This window comes from Leucoraja erinacea, chromosome 23 (genome assembly GCF_028641065.1).
Source record: "Leucoraja erinacea ecotype New England chromosome 23, Leri_hhj_1, whole genome shotgun sequence".
Taxonomy (NCBI): Eukaryota; Metazoa; Chordata; class Chondrichthyes; order Rajiformes; family Rajidae; genus Leucoraja; species Leucoraja erinaceus.
This window is the reverse complement of record NC_073399.1, coordinates 912,341-932,179: the sequence shown is the minus strand read 5'-3', so window position 1 is coordinate 932,179 and position 19,839 is coordinate 912,341. Positions and strand designations below refer to the sequence as shown.

Here is a 19,839-nt window from a genome sequence, read left to right as displayed (position 1 = left end):
ATGGAATAAACTGCAAGGATTCCTCTTCCCATTCCTATCCAGATGTTTTGTCCTTGGGATTGAATGCAGGGGTATAATGAGGAATTGCACAGATGTTATTTACATTACATGCACACTGCAGGGACAAGTAGCCGTCTCTGATCATGATTAAGAATGATCAGTCCATTTAAGAGCTGCTTACTTGCTGTAAAATCCCGAGAAGTAATTTCATCAGGAATTGTTCTCTGCCATCCACCTACGTTAGGGACAACTTTTATAACCAATTAATCTACAAGACATTGAATGTAAAATAATTATTCTTTGTTAACACATGCATTTAACTCTGCTTCTTAATTTCTGTTCTGTTAAAGTCTCAAATTGATCAGCAATTTTAAAGTTCTATACACAGCTGATTGTATCATGTGTTAAGCATGTGTAAGAGAACACATTTCTTTCCCAAGAATTTACTTTCAGCTAAGAATTAAGTGATTTTAGTAATTAACCAACTTATACTGGTTTAGACTTCAATTTGTTTCCAGCATGTATATGAAGTTGATTCGGTATGTTTTCTTTTTATCAGAAAAGAGAAAGTCTTTTTCACCAAGTATCTCATGGGTAATTCATTTTATTGTATTTCTCTGAAGTGATCACCTGCATGCTACTGCAATGGTGATTCAAACGGGGCAGTATTAACATCTGGACTTAGGCTGCCATTTCACTAACTGCACGGGGATTGTGGTGTTCTGTGGCAAGTTATAAGAGTCCATCCTGAAAGGACAAATCTAGCATAATACCTCTGGTTTCAGCTCCTGGTAACTTTTCTAAACATTACCCTATAATTTTAAAGTCCCTACCTATTAGGTTAACTCCATGGCTTGTGGTATTGTCATTGAATGCAGCTAAGTTAAACATCTCGCTCTGCTTATGGTGTCAGTCTGCCTCTGATCATGCTTTCCGGTCATCTGTACCTTGGTGTCAAATTTTGTTTGTGAACGCTGCTTTCTAAACCACCTCGGTAGGTTTTTATTGGTACAATTGTAACCACTGTTGTAGCGTCCATAGTGCAAAACTGCATTAAATGCAGCAGATTTAAAATCTTGAACAAAATTGAATGGGGCAAGTGGCCGGGGATAGTTTAGGATTCGCAATGTTGAAAGAACAAGTAGACAGCATTGTGAATCCTAAAATTATATTTCTTTTTTCCAGCCATATGCTGTGTAATATTATTACTTCAGTTATTCACGGTTATCTTTGCAGAAATAAAGGCAAATACACAGTAACGCATTTTAGTTTGTAGGTAAATTCTCTCATTGTACATGTTTTTTTTGGTCAGTCCTCATATTTGCATAACACTGCGTACTAATGTGCAGGTGAATGATCAAGTCAAAACTAAAGCTTAGATAGACACAAAATGCTGGAGTAACTCAGCGGGAAAGGCAGCATCTCTGGAGAGAAGATTCTTCGGGCTGAAGAAGGGTCTCGACCAGAAACGTCGCCCATTCCTTCTCCCCTGCTGTCTGTCCTGCTGAGTTACCACAGCATTTTGTGTCCATCTTTGGTTTAAACCTGCAGTTTGGTCCATCTGCAGTTCCTTCATACACAAAACTAAAACTTTGATAATTATTTCTAAATGCAAATTTAAACTTCCAACTTTATGCCAGTATTTATATAATCAAAAAAAGAACTGAACAAGAACCATTTTCTGGATCAGAATAAAAGAACAACTTGAAATTGATTCTGCCCAGGCAAAATGCTTTTAAAAAACAACTTAAAAGCTGAGGCATGGCTAAACTAGTACTAACAAGTGTGTACTGTACATTTCCTCAAAGTTTTCTGCAATTTTACATTAAATTAATTGCATCTGGACAAATCTGGACAAATCTAATGATTAGATAAAGGTGTATTGTAATGTTGATATGAAAATTAACTTGTATATGAAAGTCACTGTTTCCCTTTTCAAATTCATTATAATATCACCATGGAGATAATCCATAGGCATTTCAAACTCGTTAGATTTATACATTTTTCAACTTGCATGTTGTACTAAACCAGAGCAATAGTTCAACTGAAGTTTGAAATAATGTCCATTATCTGATCATGTTTTACACTATAATTTCTAATAATAAGCAATTTAGTTATAATTTAGAAGTAATGATTTTCCAGTAGCATTCATATTTCCATGTGGACATTTGCCAGGTTACCATTGTAGGACAGTAATGCAGCTCTTTAATTTTCAAGGCCAGACAATACTGCAGGATGCAGACAGAGTATTGAAGGAAGTCGAATCTCCAGAAATAGACCCAACAGGAAACCAAAGCAAGTGAATTGACTAGTCTATATATTGTGTTTTACATTCAAGCCAGATCTAATAGCGAACCCGATGATTGCCTTGAGACAGTGATAATTAACATTTGAATCTTGATCGCATTTGTGCCAGGTCTGTTGATGTCAGTTACTGCACAAAATACTTGAATGTAACAAGTTTCTTTTGTTGAATGTAGGGCAGTAAATGGTCTAGACCAAGGACCTGCTGGAATTGGATCAGCTCCACCTTCCTCCCCACCTGGCATGCTGCCACTCAGTGTCTGACAGCCATACTGCACCTTTTTTTTAAACAAAAATGTATATCAACAGGATAACCAGTTGGTTACCAGCTGGCTACCAATGGAGTGCACTGCAGTGTGTAGGAATTTCTGGACTTCTGTTTCATTTGTTCCGGACAAGATTTTCAGTTTACTGGTTTGCCGCCTTTACCTCTGATAATGTAACGTTAGATTTCATATCCACATTAATGCTATTCCTATTGTGCGTTACAGCAACAGACTTGTATATTGAGCATTCGAAATTTAACTTCCAAGCAGTATTGGAAAAGTCGACATATTGAAAGACAAGGTGGTATATATGGTCTTTGTTCATGCCACCTGTAAGGTTGTAACTCTCCAGATAGTTGGTCTAGGTTTCTTGCTTATGTGCCTGGACTTGGTGATATTTTAAAACACCAATTCCTGTAATTTTTATGTTGTACTGTAAAATTTTTGATTTCTAATGTCAGATTTATTAAGATATATTTAAGCACTATTTAAGTGCAAATGGTTTGTTTTTTAAAAAATGCAGATGTTGGATAACTAAAACATATACACTTTATTTGAATTATTTGCGGCATTTGTTTCTATGCATCAACTCAAATCACTTTTACTTTTTATTTTGCATAATTCAGAATTGTGTTGCCTGTTTACATAGTGTTACTGTATATGTTTGTAAACAAGACTCTCAAGACACTTGTACATAGCTTGTGCTTTGTAGCATTATTTATTCAGATTCTATATGGCATGTTTAATAAATGAAAGTTTACCATACACGGTTGTAACGAATCATGATCGGTTGTAGAATCTTGCGATAATAAATGTGTTCTTTCAACAGCTGCAGTGTGTTAGTCTGTTAAAACATCACAGGATACAGGCTAGAGTCACTATTGGTAAGCCTGACAAAAGCATCATACTAAATTTTATTATTTTTTAAAATAGTACAGATTAAGCCTTAGTAAATTTGGCACTGAACACTGATTATTAATTTGTACGAAACCTAAGTATCAAAGGGTGGAATTGGAAATAAACCTTGCCTATTTATACTGGTACTTTGTTTTATTTGTGATATGCATTTCATTTCCACTCTATCCTGTTTCCTGTGTTATTTTTGCTTCCATTTGGTGTATTATAATAAGGTTTGTTTCAGCTAAATTGGCTCGGGGTCGGATGTTATATGCAGGGCTCATTGTTTAAGGTCAACAGATTTCCTTTCATAATCATTACATAATGCTGAAAATGGTGTGGTGCCAGAAAAGGAGTGTTAAAACATTGTGTCACTGAGGCTTGCTGATAGGTCTGTGCAATGCTCATCATTCATCAAGCCTAAAGGACTACGATAGAGCACAAAGATTGCTAAACCCATTGTTTAGTTGGAACAAAGATGTTGAGGTTACATAGGCCCGTGGATTTGTAAATGGATCAGGATGGGTGGAATGCCTGGGAACAGTAATGAGCTGGGATGTGAGACCAATAAAGATTTGTTATTCACTGACAGGATCCCAGGTAAGGTCAAGCAATATGTTTAAATAACACTCAAATAGTAACCTCCAGATCAAGACAGCCTCAGTTATAGAATAGTTCTTGACATCTTATACTTCATAAAAATTGAATTATTCAGCATGTTCAGTTCTTACCTGTGGAGTACTCCACCTGTGCATCCTCAATGCAGTCCCATCACTTATTATTAAATACATATATTTGTCATTACACCGTTTACTCAGTGGGCTTCAAGAGAACGAGGAATTTCAACGCACGCTGGTGTAAATGGCAATAAACTAACCGAGTATCTGACATGAAAACACTAGCATGTGTGGGATTGTCTAAGTCACACACCAACCTGCCTTGAAAATATATTCCCAATTCTACAATTATCTCTGCTCCATATCCTGGAACAGCGTCCCAGCAGCACTGTGGAAGTAGGACAGAAGCAGTTCACATTGACGGATTATTAACCAATGTCCTTTAAATTAGTTCAACAATTCTGCCACATTACTCTTGGCTAACCTAATCTTTGTCTGCTCCCCCCCCCTACTAAAATCAGTCTGAAGAAGGGTCCCAACTAGAAACGTCACCTATCCATGGTATCCACAGATGCTGCCTGACCAGCTGAGTTACTCCATCATTTTGTTATGGGGAGAAGGCAGGAGATTGGGGTTAGGAGGGAGAGATAGATCAGCCATGATTAGATGGCGGAGTAAACTTGTTGTGCCCAATGGCCTAATTCTACTATTCCTTATGACATGCCTTCTCCTTCAGCGACTCTGCTGCACAAAGAAATAGAATTGCAAACAGCCGAAGACGTGACAAGTCCGCAGCAGCAAACACACGGTCAAATCAATTGCAGGGGAACAGCACAGTGGGTGGATAATCACATCAATAACCACTCGGTTTCACATGGTGGTGTTAGTGAGCTAAAGGAAGCACATCAAAAGAAAAGCAAAACCCAGGAGATTGAAATCTGAAATAAAAGCACTAAATATTGTTGGTACTGATCTGACGAGGTGGCCCTGAAACTGTGAGGTGAAGAATGCAGAACCTGATGCAGAGCTGCCAAGTATTCTGGATTTTGTACGGAAATGCGATCAGAATACGGATGTAGGGATTTGCTTTGTAAAATACGGATTTTTTTTAAATCGGCCCAACTTACTGTTTCATCTTGCTGCTTAAAAAATGCAAGGATATAAAGAGTCATACTGTAACTGTAAAAATTATAGCAGATTAAATCTATTAGTATTTTAAATTTCAAGATCTATCTGGATGGTTATTTTTGTAAGCTTTGATCTGCCTGTCCCGCTACAGGTTTAAACATCGCTGTCAGTTTAACGCGTGGGTATTTAAACGAATAGTGCTCCCAGCTGGAGCGTTATTGCCTATACACCGTGCTATGGATCACAGACTGTTAGGGGAGGGAAGAGGAGAGAGGGAGGGGGAGAGAGGGTGAAGGGGAGAGGGAGTGGGAGGGAAAGATGGAAGGGGAGGAAGAGAGAGGGAGGGAAAGATGGAGGGGGAGGAAGAGAGAGAGAGGAAGGAGGGAAAGAGGAAGGAGGGAGAGGGAGGCTTCTATATCATCTGGTGCTAAAAGCAGGAAGCAGCCGTTCAAACAGCAGTATACAAAGAGATGGCAATGAATGCACTGTCAAGTAAGGTGTGTAGAAGACATGTCAATTGGTCGCAAAGTTATGCATTCTTGTACTCTTACATGGGTATGACCGCACAGAAAAAACAACATTTTTTCAGCAAAATGTCACAGTGTAAAAATACTGATTTTCAGGTACGAGAATACTTACATGCTCTGACAAAACTGGCTCTGCTGATGGGTCTGTGAAATAAATGAGAACATTGCAAAAGCTCAGTTGATCAGGTAACATCCGCTGAGAAAGAACCCGATGTTAATGTTACAGGTAATAGAACATTGAACAGCATAGGAACAGGCCATTCGGCCCACAATGTCTGTGCCAAACATGATAAGTCAAACTAATCTCATCTGCAGACCTTGCCATTAGCTGTATGACTTTACAATAGCATCGACACAAACAGGAAAGGCTGGTTATCTGAAATGCAATAGTTTAGGAGCTGCAACATTGATATTCTTCAAACCTACACTGTCTGTTTGGAAGAGTGCAGTGCAGCAAGTAGAGAGATCTGAAGAAGGGTCCCAACCCGAAACATCACTTCTCCATGTTCTCCAGAGATGCTGCCTGAACGGCTGAGTTACTTCAGCACATTGTGCCTCATTCAGAGCTTCAATATTAGGGACATTGGTGGAGAGAGAGAGAGAGAGCGAGGTGTCTGAGCCATAAGTAGTTCCCTTTTGAAATTACTTCATCATCATACTATCCAGCTTCTCTATGAACTCAATGTATAAAAAGTTGTTGTTTTTTTTTTTTTTGTTCGGTCACAGTTTGAACGACCAGTTAAGTCACAATTAGTGGTACACAAACGCTGGAGAAACTCAGCGGGTGCAGCAGCATCTATGGAGCGAAGGAAATAGGCAATGTTTCGGGCCGAAACCCTTCTTCAGACTGTGACAATTAGTGTTGTGCAATCAGCTTAATCCCTATTTTGCCCACAGGGTGGTGCTGCTGGCTACCTCTATTCTTGTTGAGACACAAAATGCTGGAGTAACTCAGCGGGACAGGCAGCATCTCTGGAGAGAAGGAAATGGGTGATGTTTCGGGTGGAGACCCTTCTTCGACCTCTCCTGAGATGCTGCCTGTCCCGTTAGGTTAGCACCTGTAACAGCACCATTGAACCATTCATCAGAGTCTTGACCAGAGACATCAACAATTCCTCTGCCTCCACGGATGCTGCTCGATCCACTGAGTTTGTTGCTTGCAAGCGCAATAAACTGCAGGTGCTGGAATCCTGAATAAAACAGGAAGTGGTGGAGGAACGCAATGGGTCAGGCAGCATCTGTGGAGGGAATGGACAGGCAACGGTTCAGGCCTGGACTCTTCTTCAGACTTCTGTTTGCTCCAGATTCCAGCATCTGCTCTCCCGTGTCTCCATGAAGCTGAAGGTAGTGTAAACGGTGCCAGCAGGATAGTTATCTAAAAGTACAAATGAAAAACACTGTGGATCCTGAAGATCTGATATGAAAATAAAACCGGTTTTCAATATGAGGGAGTGATAGATAATGGTCAGGACATGCCTGAATTTCACTTAATGTCACAAGTTTTTCCTCACATCCTCCCTGAGACATCTAAAAGGCAGCTTGTTTGACAAGCACGGCCTAACTAATGTGCTAATGTTCTTGGAATGGGCCTTGAACCTGTGACGTGTATCCTGAAACGCAAAGGCTGGGTGGAGTTTCCTTGGTAATGGGTAAGATGTTATTGCATTTCCCTCCAAGACGATTTAAACATGAATGAATAGCAGATAATTACCAGAAGCTGGAAGATTAAACCCGACTCCTGCAGCACAAGGCTCAGGGTTGTGTGAAAACTATCAGCATCAGTATGCTGCAGATACACATTCACCAGTGACCTGGTTACCATCAGGTTCAAGAACAGCTTCTTCCTACCAACCAGAGGCTCTTGAACACTACACAACACTAACCTCTACTACGGACCATCTTTGATTGCGCTGATGTTGGGGTTATTTTTGCATTAGTAATGGGATTATAAATTTATAGAATTGTTGTTTATGATTTATTTACTATAAGTATTGTATTTACAGGACTTGTGCTGCTACAAGTAAGAATGTCATTGTTTAATTGTTGGTACATATGACAACTAAACACTCATGATTCTGATAGATACAGTGACTTGTAGCAATATAAACCATGATTCACAAGTTGCACATGACTTTGATTACCAATTGAGACTCAAAAGTAGAACGTTTTAATTATATTTAAATATTTCTTTACCAAAAATTAATTTAAATATGTATGGCCGTAGATATTAGGTAGGTTGCTTATTTACCTCAATCCCTTCAAAAGGTTTCACAGGAGAAACTGAGGTGAGCTGAACAGCAGCCTAACAAATTTCTTTGAAGTTAGACACAAAATGCTGGAGTAACTCAGCGGGAACGGCAGCATCTCTGGATAGAAGGAAGGAGAGATATTTCAGGTGGAGACGCTTCTTCAGCCTGTCCTGAGATATTTCAGCATTTTGTGCCTATCTTTGGTGTAAACCTGCATCTGCAGTTCCTTCCTACTAATAATTGTATTTGTAGGAAAGATATGGTCTCTGCATTCCAGCTTTCTCTCCACTTTGATTCAGTATTGGAATATGAAAGATGATTGCAAAGACTGGTGTGACTTACTCAAATCCTGCTTCAGACAAAAGACAAATAATGCTCCTTCCACATCCTGTTTCCACTGATGTAGACTGTCTTGGCTTCACATCTGTGCCTCATATCAAGACATAATTTATTCTGTAATAAATGGAAAGAATATTTATTTAAAATCCAAAGCTTCTGTCAATGCAAATTGTGGAGTGTCTCATTAACTTATACAAGCATGATTGGAAGGCATGCTAATTGGGAAGTAGATATGTTGAGTGTATTTTAATATAACTGTAGTACAATTAGAATCAAGTCTTAGTGTTAGAACATAGAACAGAACAGCACAAGTAAAGGCCCTTCGGCCCACAATGTCTGTGCCAAACCTGATGCCAAGACCATCTCTTATCTAAGATAGACACAAAATGCTGGAGTAGCTCAGCGGGATGGGCGGCATCTCTGGAGAGGTGATGTTTCAGGTCAAGACCCTTCTTCAAATTCACCTTAAAGCCATGCCCGCTAGTATTTGATTTTTCCATCCTTTCTATTAAAGCATTGTAGTTTGTTGTTAAGAAGTTCTATGTTACGAGTTTGCTCTGGTGACGTCCAGAGTCTGAAGAAGGGTTCCGATCTGAAATGTCATATCCTTTTTCTCCAGAGATGCTGCCTTATCTGCCGAGTTACTCCAGCAATTTGTGTCTATCCAGAGTCACAAGGTATATCCACGGATTTGCTGAGATACTAATTATCGATGGATTTATTCCAGTTAAAGGATTCCAAATGCAGTCAAACAATGTGGAGCCTGTAAAAAATAGTTGAAGATCATCAGGATCTTTGATCGTCCCCAAATCAATCCAGCTCAACAAAAATAGGTCAACTGAAGGCTGTTTCATTTGATACACTCTAAATCAAATTGGATAGGTTTATCCAGAATGCTAGGTTCTTGTGCAGTTCAGTAATTCAATGCATGAGAGGTACTTGGAAGGGTTGATAAATACAAGTCAGTTGTTGCTGCCAATTTGGCTCTGCTAGAGTCCTTGCTCTCGTGGCTCTCTTCCTACCATCCATCAAGCAGATTAGATTTGCGTGGAGACGCAAGCAACTGAGATAAAAAAACTGATAGAAATTGAGCAACTTCAGTGTGAAGAAAGGTCTCAACCTGAAACGTCTGCAGAGATCCTTCTCTCCAGAGATGCTGCCTGTCTCGCTGAGTTACTCCAGCATTTTGTGTCTATCTTCAGAAAAGGTTGATGTCTTTCCTCAACGCAACCTTAAAAACCGTGGAGCCACAACTGGTGAAGGTTTTAGAGATGGCCACAAAATGCTGGACTAACTCAGCGGGTCAGGCAGCATCTCTGGAGAAAAGGAATAGGTGACGTTTCGGGTTGAGGCCTTTCTTCACCTGAAATATCATCTATTCCTTTTCTCCAGAGATGCTGCCTGACCCGTTGAGTTACTCCAGCTTTTTGTGTCTATCTTTGGTTAAATCCAGCATCTGCAGTTCCTTCCTGCACACCAAGGTTTTGGAGAACCTGTTCAAGAGATGTGGAAGTGGGAAATAACATTCTTGAGCAAATCTGTTTATTTATTATTTTATTCAATTTATGTCTGAATTTCACTCGCAGTCAACTCCGACATAGACTTCATATTCAATCCAGTGGCCACTTATGAAAATGAATTAAAAGTCTCCTCTCCATTTGCTATTATTGAAGCTTGAGTTGACCAACAGTTGTGAGAATTGAATACAAAGGGTTGGAAGAACTCAGCGGGTCATGCGGCATCTCTGGAGGGAATGAACAAGAGATAGTGCAGGTCGGGATCCACAAAGTTCCCAAAACATCGCCTATCTGACTCCTCCAGAGATCCTGCCTGAACCATTGAGTTCCTCCAGCACTATGTGTTTTTTGCTCAAGATTCCAGCATCAGCCTGGTCGTGGGAAGGCAGATAGATAGATAGATAGCCTTTTATTGTCATTCAGACTTAGTCTGAACGTGGGAAACAACAATAAACACACACAGAATACCCAAAGGAGGCAGATGCAATCAAGTGGGTGACGTGCCAACTCCACAGAAAGCATCAGAGGTCAGAATCAAAGCAGGGACGAGGAGCCAAAAGACAACAGCATCTCTGGGTCGTCTTTCAGGCTGAATATTTAATTCAGGATTAGTTTTGTCAAAATAATCGGCAGTAAAAACGTAGTGAAAAAGATCTTTTGTATAAAGAAATTGCAGAACAAAAATATGGCTGAACTCTCAATGACATTGGCAATAGGTGGCTGAAATTCTCAACCAAAGACTAGTGAGAGTCTGGGTTTCTTGGTAAGGAGTGATAGTAAGGAGTCTAGTGCTTGTTATCCTCTGATTCACTGCCGTTGGATCCGTGAACTCAAGGACATTTTCTGTCCAGATTTTGAGATCACACCAAAAAGATTTGAAATCCCTCCAGAAGCCCAGAGTTAGAATCATTAAAACACCAAGATATTATTGGAATATTAAAATGAGACAAACATCTTCTCTCCACCCTATCACTGGGTAGACAGTGAGTGGAAATTCCAATCCTGCGGAGATCGAGGTGGTGAGAGATCACTGGGACAGAATTCCCTTCCCAATGCCGGGAATGTCAGCATATTCATGATCTGCCTGCGGACTCCTGGTGTATTTGTCATCATCAGCCCGGGATGATTTCAGTAGTGGAAGAGGCCAGGACCAGAGGGCACAGCCTCAGAATAAAAGGACGGATCTTTAGAAAATGAGATGAGGAATTTGTTTAATCAGAGGGTGGTGAATCTTTGGAATTCATTGCCAAACGTGATGGCGGAGGCCAAGTGATTGGGTATTTTTAAAGCAGAGATTGGTTAGTAAGGGCATCAAAGGTTACGGGGAGAAGGCAGAATGGAGATGAGAGGAAAAATAGATCAGCCATGATCTAATGGCAGAGCAGTGTGAATGGGCTGAATGGCCTAATTCTGCTCCCCTATCTTGTGGTCTCCTCAACGGTACACTCCAAACTTAATGTACTCGCACACGGTAATGACTCGCTTACCTGAAAGAGACTCTTCTGAAACATCAGCCTGAGTTGGTGCACTGAGAGTCCCTGTAACAATCCCAAAGTGGCCTGAAGGATGAAGCACAAGTTAACATCGATGGTGCACTCAGCTATAATTTACCAACCCATCATTCTGGCCTTTCAGCTGATTAAAGTTGTATTTTATCATATTATGTTTCAAATGCTTTGCATGTAAAGATGAAGCTTTAGCTTTGACCTTGTGTACAATCTAATCTTGCACTCTGCAATGTGTTTAAAATGTTAGTTAGATAATCTATCTTTCGCTTCAAAGTTTGCTAACTGAAGACAGATCCCGACCCCAAAACATCCGTGACCTCCAGAGATGCTGCCCGACCCGCTGAGTATTGTGTGTGTTTTACTGGATAAGATCACTGCTGGTTGACACTCAAGGTTCTCTGGAACTGACACCTGTTAGCAATCTAGCACAACAAAGGGACATTTCACCAGCAGAGAAGGCTGGATATGTAGACCAGTACAGTATAGGTACAGGCCCTTGGGCTCACAATGTCCATGCCAAACAGGATGCAAAGATCAACTCTTATCAGCCAGCACATGATCCATATCGCTCCATTCCCTGCGCCTGTCTAAAAGCCTCTTAAACACCACTATTGTACCAGTTTCACATTCCTGGCAGCATGTTCATGGAGCTCTATGCTATAAACAATCCGCCTTGCACACTCCTTTAAACTGACTGTCTCTCTGACTCTAGCCTTTGACATTTCCATCCTGATTAAAAAAATGTTCTTAATGTTATAAACTGTGATCAGGTTTCTCCTCAATCTGCAGCGTTCCAGAGAAAATAATCCAAGCCTGTCCCATCTCTCCTTGCAGCTGGCTAGTATTTGACATTCCCAGCCTGGGATAAAGGTTCCGTCTCAGGATTTTCCTTCAAGGTCAATAGTGAGCAGTTAGTCTATCACCGACAACAGGAACAGCACAATGCTGGTAAATGTGAGCAGATTATGAAAGATATTCATCCAGAAAATGAGCAATGCTACTTTAAAAAAATATATATAATGCACCCAGCTAAAATCAAGTCAGTTTCACAAAGGTGGAAGGTGGGACTGGAGGCAGCTTCACCAATGACCCCTCATGCTTTGAATTATGACTTTGAATAAGTAAAGAGTTGTCAAACAAGTATGGCACAGTGCGAGCAGGTAGTGCAACTGCCTCAGAACTCCAGCATCGCAGGTTCAGTCCCAACCTTCGGGTCTGTCTGCACAGAATTTGCATCTGTGTGTGTGTGTGACTGTTTGCAGTTTGGCAAATTGCTCCCATTAAATCATAGAGTCATACAGTGTGGAAACAGGCCATTCGGCCCAACTTGCCCACACCAACTAATATGCCCCATCTACACTAGCCCCACCTGCCTATATTTTACCCATAACCCTCTAAACCTATCCTATCCATGTACCTGTCTAAATTTTTCTTAAATGTTGCGATAGAACCTGCTTTAGCCACCTCCACCTCTAGATCGTTCCATACACATTGTGTAAAATAAGTTACCCCTCAGATCCCTGTTATATATTTCCACCTTCACCCTAAACCTATGTCCTCTGGTTCTCCATTTCTCTACTCCAGTGTCTATCTTTAATATTTAAGCTGTCAGGGATGTTAAATCAACCATCTTTTCAGAGAATTGCAGGAAAATCACAGCCGAGACTGGAGACCATTTGGCCCATCTTGCCCATGATATGATTTGTCAACAGTTAATGTTTCAGACTGAGGTTGACTCCATGGCTCTGGTGTTGGCTCCACAAATGCTCATCCAGCTACAAAATGTGAAGACAATGCATCTCAATCAACTTTTCATGCAGAGTTCCTCGTCTCTGAGGGAAAGGAAATATTTCCCTGACTTACCTCTAATTCCACGAGCAATTAATTCAAATCTACAGCCCCACATTGCCACCCACTCTGCTGAGGCCAATAGTCTCTTTCCCCATTCACTCAGTGCGCTGCTGGGTTTTGTCCAACCACTGACTCTGCCCTTGGGTTCTTTTGTTCAAACCAGTCCCAGCCACAACCTTGTAAACCTCCCACCACAATGACACCCTCCCTGTAGTACAGTAATTACAACTGTACACAGTACTTAACGTAGTTCCAATATTACTGCCCAACTCAAGTATTCTCTGCCTTTGCCAATACATTCACATTATTCACCACATCTGCTGGTCTTGAAACCTCCAGGGATTTGTGGATTTGCTCTTCAATTCCCCCTCTCCACATTCAATCAATACTTTTCTTCATTAGCCCCTCTCAAACCTCATAACCAAGTGAATTCTACTTTCTGCTTTTGTCTTCAATTAGCTGGTCCACACATTGTTTCTGCAGCTTCTCACTTCCTTCCTACCAATTGTGCTGTCTGTTTTGAAAACTGCACACTAAATCCTGAACTGTAATATTTAAATCCCTTCACTTTATACACATCTAGTCATGTGGAATCCCACTGCATGTTGCCTTTCACACGCAGACTCCCAGCTTTCTCTCACCCGACATTGAAACAGATTTGTAGGAAGGAACTGCAGATGCTAGTTTAAACTGAAGATAGACAGGAAGAGCTGGAGTACCTCAGCGGGTCAGACAGCATCTCTGGAGAAAAGGAATGGGTGATGTATTGGGTTGAGACCCTTCTTCAGACTGACTCGGGGTGGGGAAGGGAAACGAGAGATACAGACGGTGATATGGGGAGATATATAAAACATACGAATGCATGATGTGTTTGATTTTCCAGCACAAAAAACAGTTAAAATCAGTAGTATTTTGCCCCTTTATTCAAGAATCTGTGATACATTTTCATTCAGGCCTGAAACTTATCCATGTTTAAAGTTGTTAGAACCTATAAATTCATTATTATTAAAACCAATATGGAAATAGTGTTTGGAAGGATTGTGGAATATCATTGTAATAAACTGAAATCTACGTGTAGGGTAAGGATTCTTTACATGAAAAATAATGAATGAAACAAACAAAGACCATCCTTGACATGAACCTGGTGTAGTGTCAAGGGCCAGTGGATCTCACCAATACTCCACTCAAGTTGAAACTTTCGATTTGGACAAAGTGCTGGAGTAACTCAGCGGGTCAGGCAGCATCTATGGAGAAAGTGGATAGGCAACATTTCGGTTCGGGACCCTTCTTCAATCTGAAAATGGGTCCCGACCCAAAACATCACCTATCCATATTCTCCATAGATGCTGCCTGAACCGCTGAGTTACTCTAGAACATTGTCCTTTTGTGTAAACCAGCTGTTTCCAGAGCTGGGGCAAACTGTGCTGGATCGATCCAACAATGAACAGTAACTTCAATTATTGGCAACTGCTCACACTCACTCCCCCCTGCTCGCTGCCTAGCAAACCAGAGGATCTTATTTAGTATACTCCCTGTTTGCTATCTTTAAACCCTGCAATTCTGTTAGCCAGTCTTTTTTAGAGGACTTCAAATGTCTTCTGAATCTATTTAGAAAACTAATCAGGATTGGTAGAGCACAGGTGTCAGTCTCTGCTTTGTTAATCTTCTAGAAAGTGGCCTCAACAGAAGTATTAACTTCAGCATCAATATACCCAAGTGATTTATAGCCTAACGTGTATTTTATTTAAGGTAGAGAATAAACAGTCTTAAATGCCAGCAGAATACACTAGTTCAATTTGTAAATGTGCAAACCTTCCGGTGGATTTTAATATTTCGCTGTGATGTATCCCATTGAACTGGTCATTTCACCACCTCTGGCATATTTCTGACATATTTCTATGCATTTTTCAATTTACCATTGTAAAAATGATTGCCAAACTGATTTTTCTATAAATTTCAGAGTTATTCAGGCAGGTTAAACAATATTTACGCCTCTCCAGGGTTGTAGTTTTTGTTCTATACTCAGTCTGTGGTCTTGTAAATTGCTTGTTTCTGAGCTTCCCCCCAGTCTAGTTCAATCCTGCTCAAGCCCTCTAGACCTCGCTCAAACAGAGACACTCCGGAAAGTCACGCAGTCCCAGGACACACTGGCACCACTCTGCAGCTTGTCCCAGCTCTACAGAGAGCAATTCCAAACTGACCAAGTCTCAGGCAGCCCTGAAGCTTTTACCCCCATTTAACGTCCTAGCCTCTCCAATCTGGCCAGGGTTAAGACTCAGTAGAGCAAGGACACAAAGTGCTGGAGTAACTCAGGCCTGGAGAATAAGGGTAGGTGACGTTTTGGGTCAAGACCTGTCTTCAGACTGACATTTCGGGCTGAGCCCCTTCCTCCAGCACTGCGAGTCCTTGTTGCTGCTTGACCCGAGTTACTCCAGCACAATGAGTCCTTGTTGCTGCTTGACCCGAGTTACTCCAGCACTGCGAGTCCTTGTTGCTGCTTGACCTGAGTTACTCCAGCACAATGAGTCCTTGATGCTGCTTGACCCGAGTTCCTCCAGCACTGCGAGTCCTTGTTGCTGCTTGACCCAAGTTACTCCAGCACTGTGAGTCCTTGTTGCTGCTTGACCCGAGTTACTCCAGCACTGAGTGTCCTTGTTGCTGCTTGACCCAAGTTACTCCAGCACTGTGAATCCTTGTTGCTGCTTGACCCAAGTTACTCCAGCACTGCGAGTCCTTGTTGCTTCTTGACCAGAGTTACTCCAGCACTGTGAGTCCTTGTTGCTGCTTGACCCAAGTTACTCCAGCACTGTGAGTCCTTGTTGCTGCTTGACCTGAGTTACTCCAGCACTGTGAGTCCTTGTTGCTGCTTGACCTGAGTTACTCCAGCACTGTGAGTCCTTGTTGCTGCTTGACCTGAGTTACTCCAGCACTGTGAGTCCTTGTTGCTGCTTGACCTGAGTTACTCCAGTACTGTGAGTCCTTGTTGCTGCTTGACCCGAGTTACTCCAGCACTATGAGTCCTTGATGCTGCTTGACCCGAGTTACTCCAGCACTGTGAGTCCTTGTTGCTGCTTGACCCAAGTTACTCCAGCACTGTGAGTCCTTGTTGCTGCTTGACCTGAGTTACTCCAGCACTGTGAGTCCTTGTTGCTGCTTGACCCAAGTTACTCCAGCACTGTGAGTCCTTGTTGCTGCTTGACCCGAGTTACTCCAGCACTGAGTCCAGCCTACACTATGTTGTTGACTGCGTCACCCTTCATTCCAACTCCATTTGTCTAATGTGCAGACTCCAGTTCTGACGGTTGTCCACAGGTTCCAAAGTGTCAGCTTAGGCAAGTTCACATTCTACAATACCAAAATGTTAGAGGGATTCAGATATATTTTGTGCTCATGTATACATCAACATTGTTTTACTAGTGCAGACTGGATAATTCTAAACTTTACGGGAAAGTGTGCAGAGATTTACAAGCATGTTGCCAGGACTCGAGGGCCTGAGCTATCAGGAGAGGTTGGACATTATACCTTGGAGCACAAAACTATGAGGGATGATCTTATAGAGGTGAACAGGATCATGAGGGGAATAGATAGGGCAATTGCACAGAGTAGGGGAATCAAAGACATAGGTTTAAAATGAGGGGGGAAAGATTTAATAGCAACCAGAGGGGTAATTATTTCCACACAGATGGTAATGGCTATTTGGGACAAGCTGCCAGAGGTGGTGGTTGAGGGAGGTACTATAACTATATTTAAGAGACATTTGGAGAAGTACATGGATAGGAAAGGTTTAGAGGGGTCTGGGCCAAATGCGGGCAGGCAGGCAGGACTAGAGTAGATAGGGCATCTTGGTTGTATATGGGTAAGTTGGGCTAGTTGGCTTGTCTCTGTGCTGCAGAACTACCTAAATCTGAATACTAGAATCAAACACCAAATGCTGGGACAACTGCTTCTCAATTTTCCAGCTTTGTGGTTACACAATAATGAAACAGCGCAGCTCCAAATCTGTCATCCCAACTTGATTGATGCAAGAAGTTGAGACTGAACTGCCAGCACTCAGCCCTGTGAGATTATTTCTGGAATAAAGACTTCAAGATCAGAATCAAAAAACAAACGACTTATTAAGCAGACAAAATGTGTTATTAAACTGCTAGCTTTCCCACACAATTCCAGCTTTGATTCTATTTTAATAGACAAGTACTTTTGCCACAAAAGTCGCCTAGAGACTCCACTGTTACACTTTCAGGGTCGTTCAAAGCTACAAATATTTCATTCAAATTGTTCTTGGATTTTGGTTAGACGGTTCTTATCCTAAAGTCCACAATGTTTACACGGGGGCAGCAGGTAGTAAGATACGAGCCTTGTCAAAAAATACATTATTTTGTGCATTGATTGGGCAGTGGAAGCTGTTCGTACATATGGTTCTCTGTTGTTCTTGTATGAATGAGGAGATTCAGGATGAGGAATTGATTGATTTAATCCACCACCTAACCCCAGCACCTCACGTTCCTCTCACCTCTGTTCCATAGCACGAGCTGTTCACGGGAACTTGCTGCAAGAACTTCCATGAACTCTCTACTTACCGTCTATCAGGTTCGCGATGTCCACTCGACTTAGGAAACACCGAGATTTACCGGCTACTCTGCACTGGCAATCTCCCAACTCTCATCTTGACAAATGAACACACGTCAGTGTTGAATGATAGACTTTGTTCTGTCCACATAATGGCACAGGAATAGCTCACAAAGGAAGAGCAGCTATGAACTGTGTTTAAGTGACCTTTAATTCAGGCCTCTCAAAATGGCTGCTTATGAATGTCAGAAACATTTAGAAATGGTGAAAGCGTTTGATAAGCAACAGCTTCCCCCTGAGCAGAGCACGTTTATACCTTCACATCCATGCATGGCATTGCACGACTCCTGGTCACTACACAGGGGCTGGCTTTAAGGATCAGCCCTGCACTCTCCAGCAAGTTGGTGATCTTTGATCTAATAGGTGAAACATAGAAAATAGGTGCAGGAGTAGGCCATTCGGCCCTTCGAGCCTGCACCGCCATTCAATATGATCATGGCTGATCATCCAACTCGGTATCCCGTACCTGCCTTCTCTCCATACCCCCTGATCCCTTTAGCCACAAGGGCCACATCTAACTCCCTCTTAAATATAGCCAATGAACTGGCATCAACTACCTTCTGTGGCAGAGAATTCCAGAGATTCACCACTCTCTGTGTGAAAAATGTTTTCCTCATCTCGGTCCTTAAAGATTTCTCCCTTATCCTTAAACTGTGACCCCTTGTTCTGGACTCCAATTTCGTGGAGTTCTTGTTGTGAAGGAGTTAGTTACTTTGCAAGAGAGAATTTAGGGAGCAACTTTGGCCCAATTTACAACTAAAGAACATCATTGAGACTTGTCTATCTGTGCACTTCATGCATCGTGTGTATCTACTCTTCAGGGAAACGACACATTTATTCCAGATCATCAATTAATCTGTCAGATTCTGAAATACTGAACCAAACGACACGGGGCAAGGCATGACATAGGTGTCTTTGCATGTATCTGTTCTGCTGCACTGTGGCACAGTGGTAGAGTTGCTGCCTTACACAGTTCCTTCCTGACTACAGGTGCTGCCTGTATGGAGCTCGTAAACTCTGTGACTGCGTGGGTTTGTTCCTACACTCCAAAGACGTGCAGGTTCGTAGGTTAATTGGCTTTGGTAAAATTGTAAAATGTCCCTGGTCTATACAATGGTGTTAGTGTACGGGGATTGCTGGTGGGTTCGGATTCAATAGCCGAAGGGCCTGTTTCTACTGTATCTCCAGTCTAAACTCATTACATGCATATACACCTTCCTTTTGTCCCAAGTTTTGAAAATATTTGGGGGAGGGAAGGGGATACAAGAGGCTATTGTTCTGTTGTTCTTCCCAATACAATTATTGCGATTTGCACTTTATCAGTTTATGTGTTTAGATTTGTTTATTGTTTAGATTTCACACAGAGAGTGGTGAATCTCTGAAATTCTCTGCCACAGAAGGTAGTTGAGGCCAGTTCATTGGCTATATTTAAGATTCAGATTCAACTTTAATTGTCATTGTCCGTGTACAGTACAGAGACAACAAAAAGGGAGTTAGATGTGGCCCTTGTTGCTAAAGGGATCGGGGGGTATGGAGAGAAGGCAGGTACAGGACACCGAGTTGGATGATCAGCCATGATCATATTGAATGGCGGTGCAGGCTCCAAGGGCCGAATGGCCTACTCCTACACCTATTTTCTATGTTTCTATGTGTTTTTATTTATATTGTGGTATATGGACACACTGATCTGTTTTGTAGTAAATGCCTACTATGTTCTGTGTGCTAAGGAAAGCAAGAATTTCATTGTCCTATCAGGGACACATGACAATAAACTCACTTGAACTTGAACTTGAATTATTAAAGGGAAACATAGATGGGCTGAACTCTAAAATATTTGAACAAATTATATTAACACCAAACTGAAATCAGCACAGATTTTAAAACCATTAAAGTGACCCTTAGACTTTAAGATAACATTAAAAGAGAATTCCTGGATAAGATGCAAATGGCAAAAATAAATTAAACAAGTAAGGATGTCTAATCGAAAAAGGAATACAAATACACAGGATC

At 41.4% G+C, this 19,839-nt stretch overlaps 1 protein-coding gene across 5 annotated transcripts in view; it reads left to right on the top strand.

The window, feature by feature from the left end:
• LOC129708092 (nuclear distribution protein nudE-like 1) overlaps positions 1-3,398 on the top strand; it is a 35,567-nt gene extending 32,169 nt beyond the window's left edge. For 2 of the 5 annotated variants that reach the window (XM_055653644.1, XM_055653646.1), the window contains exons 9-10: positions 2,218-2,295; positions 2,481-3,398. In XM_055653644.1, the coding sequence (XP_055509619.1) occupies positions 2,218-2,295; positions 2,481-2,568 (166 nt within the window). In that variant the 3' untranslated portion in view covers positions 2,569-3,398. Of the gene's footprint in view, positions 1-559; positions 595-2,217; positions 2,296-2,480 lie in introns of all 5 variants that reach the window. The other 3 variants (XM_055653647.1, XM_055653649.1, XM_055653648.1) reach the window with 3 other exon arrangements.
• Positions 3,399-19,839: the final 16,441 nt, after the last annotated feature.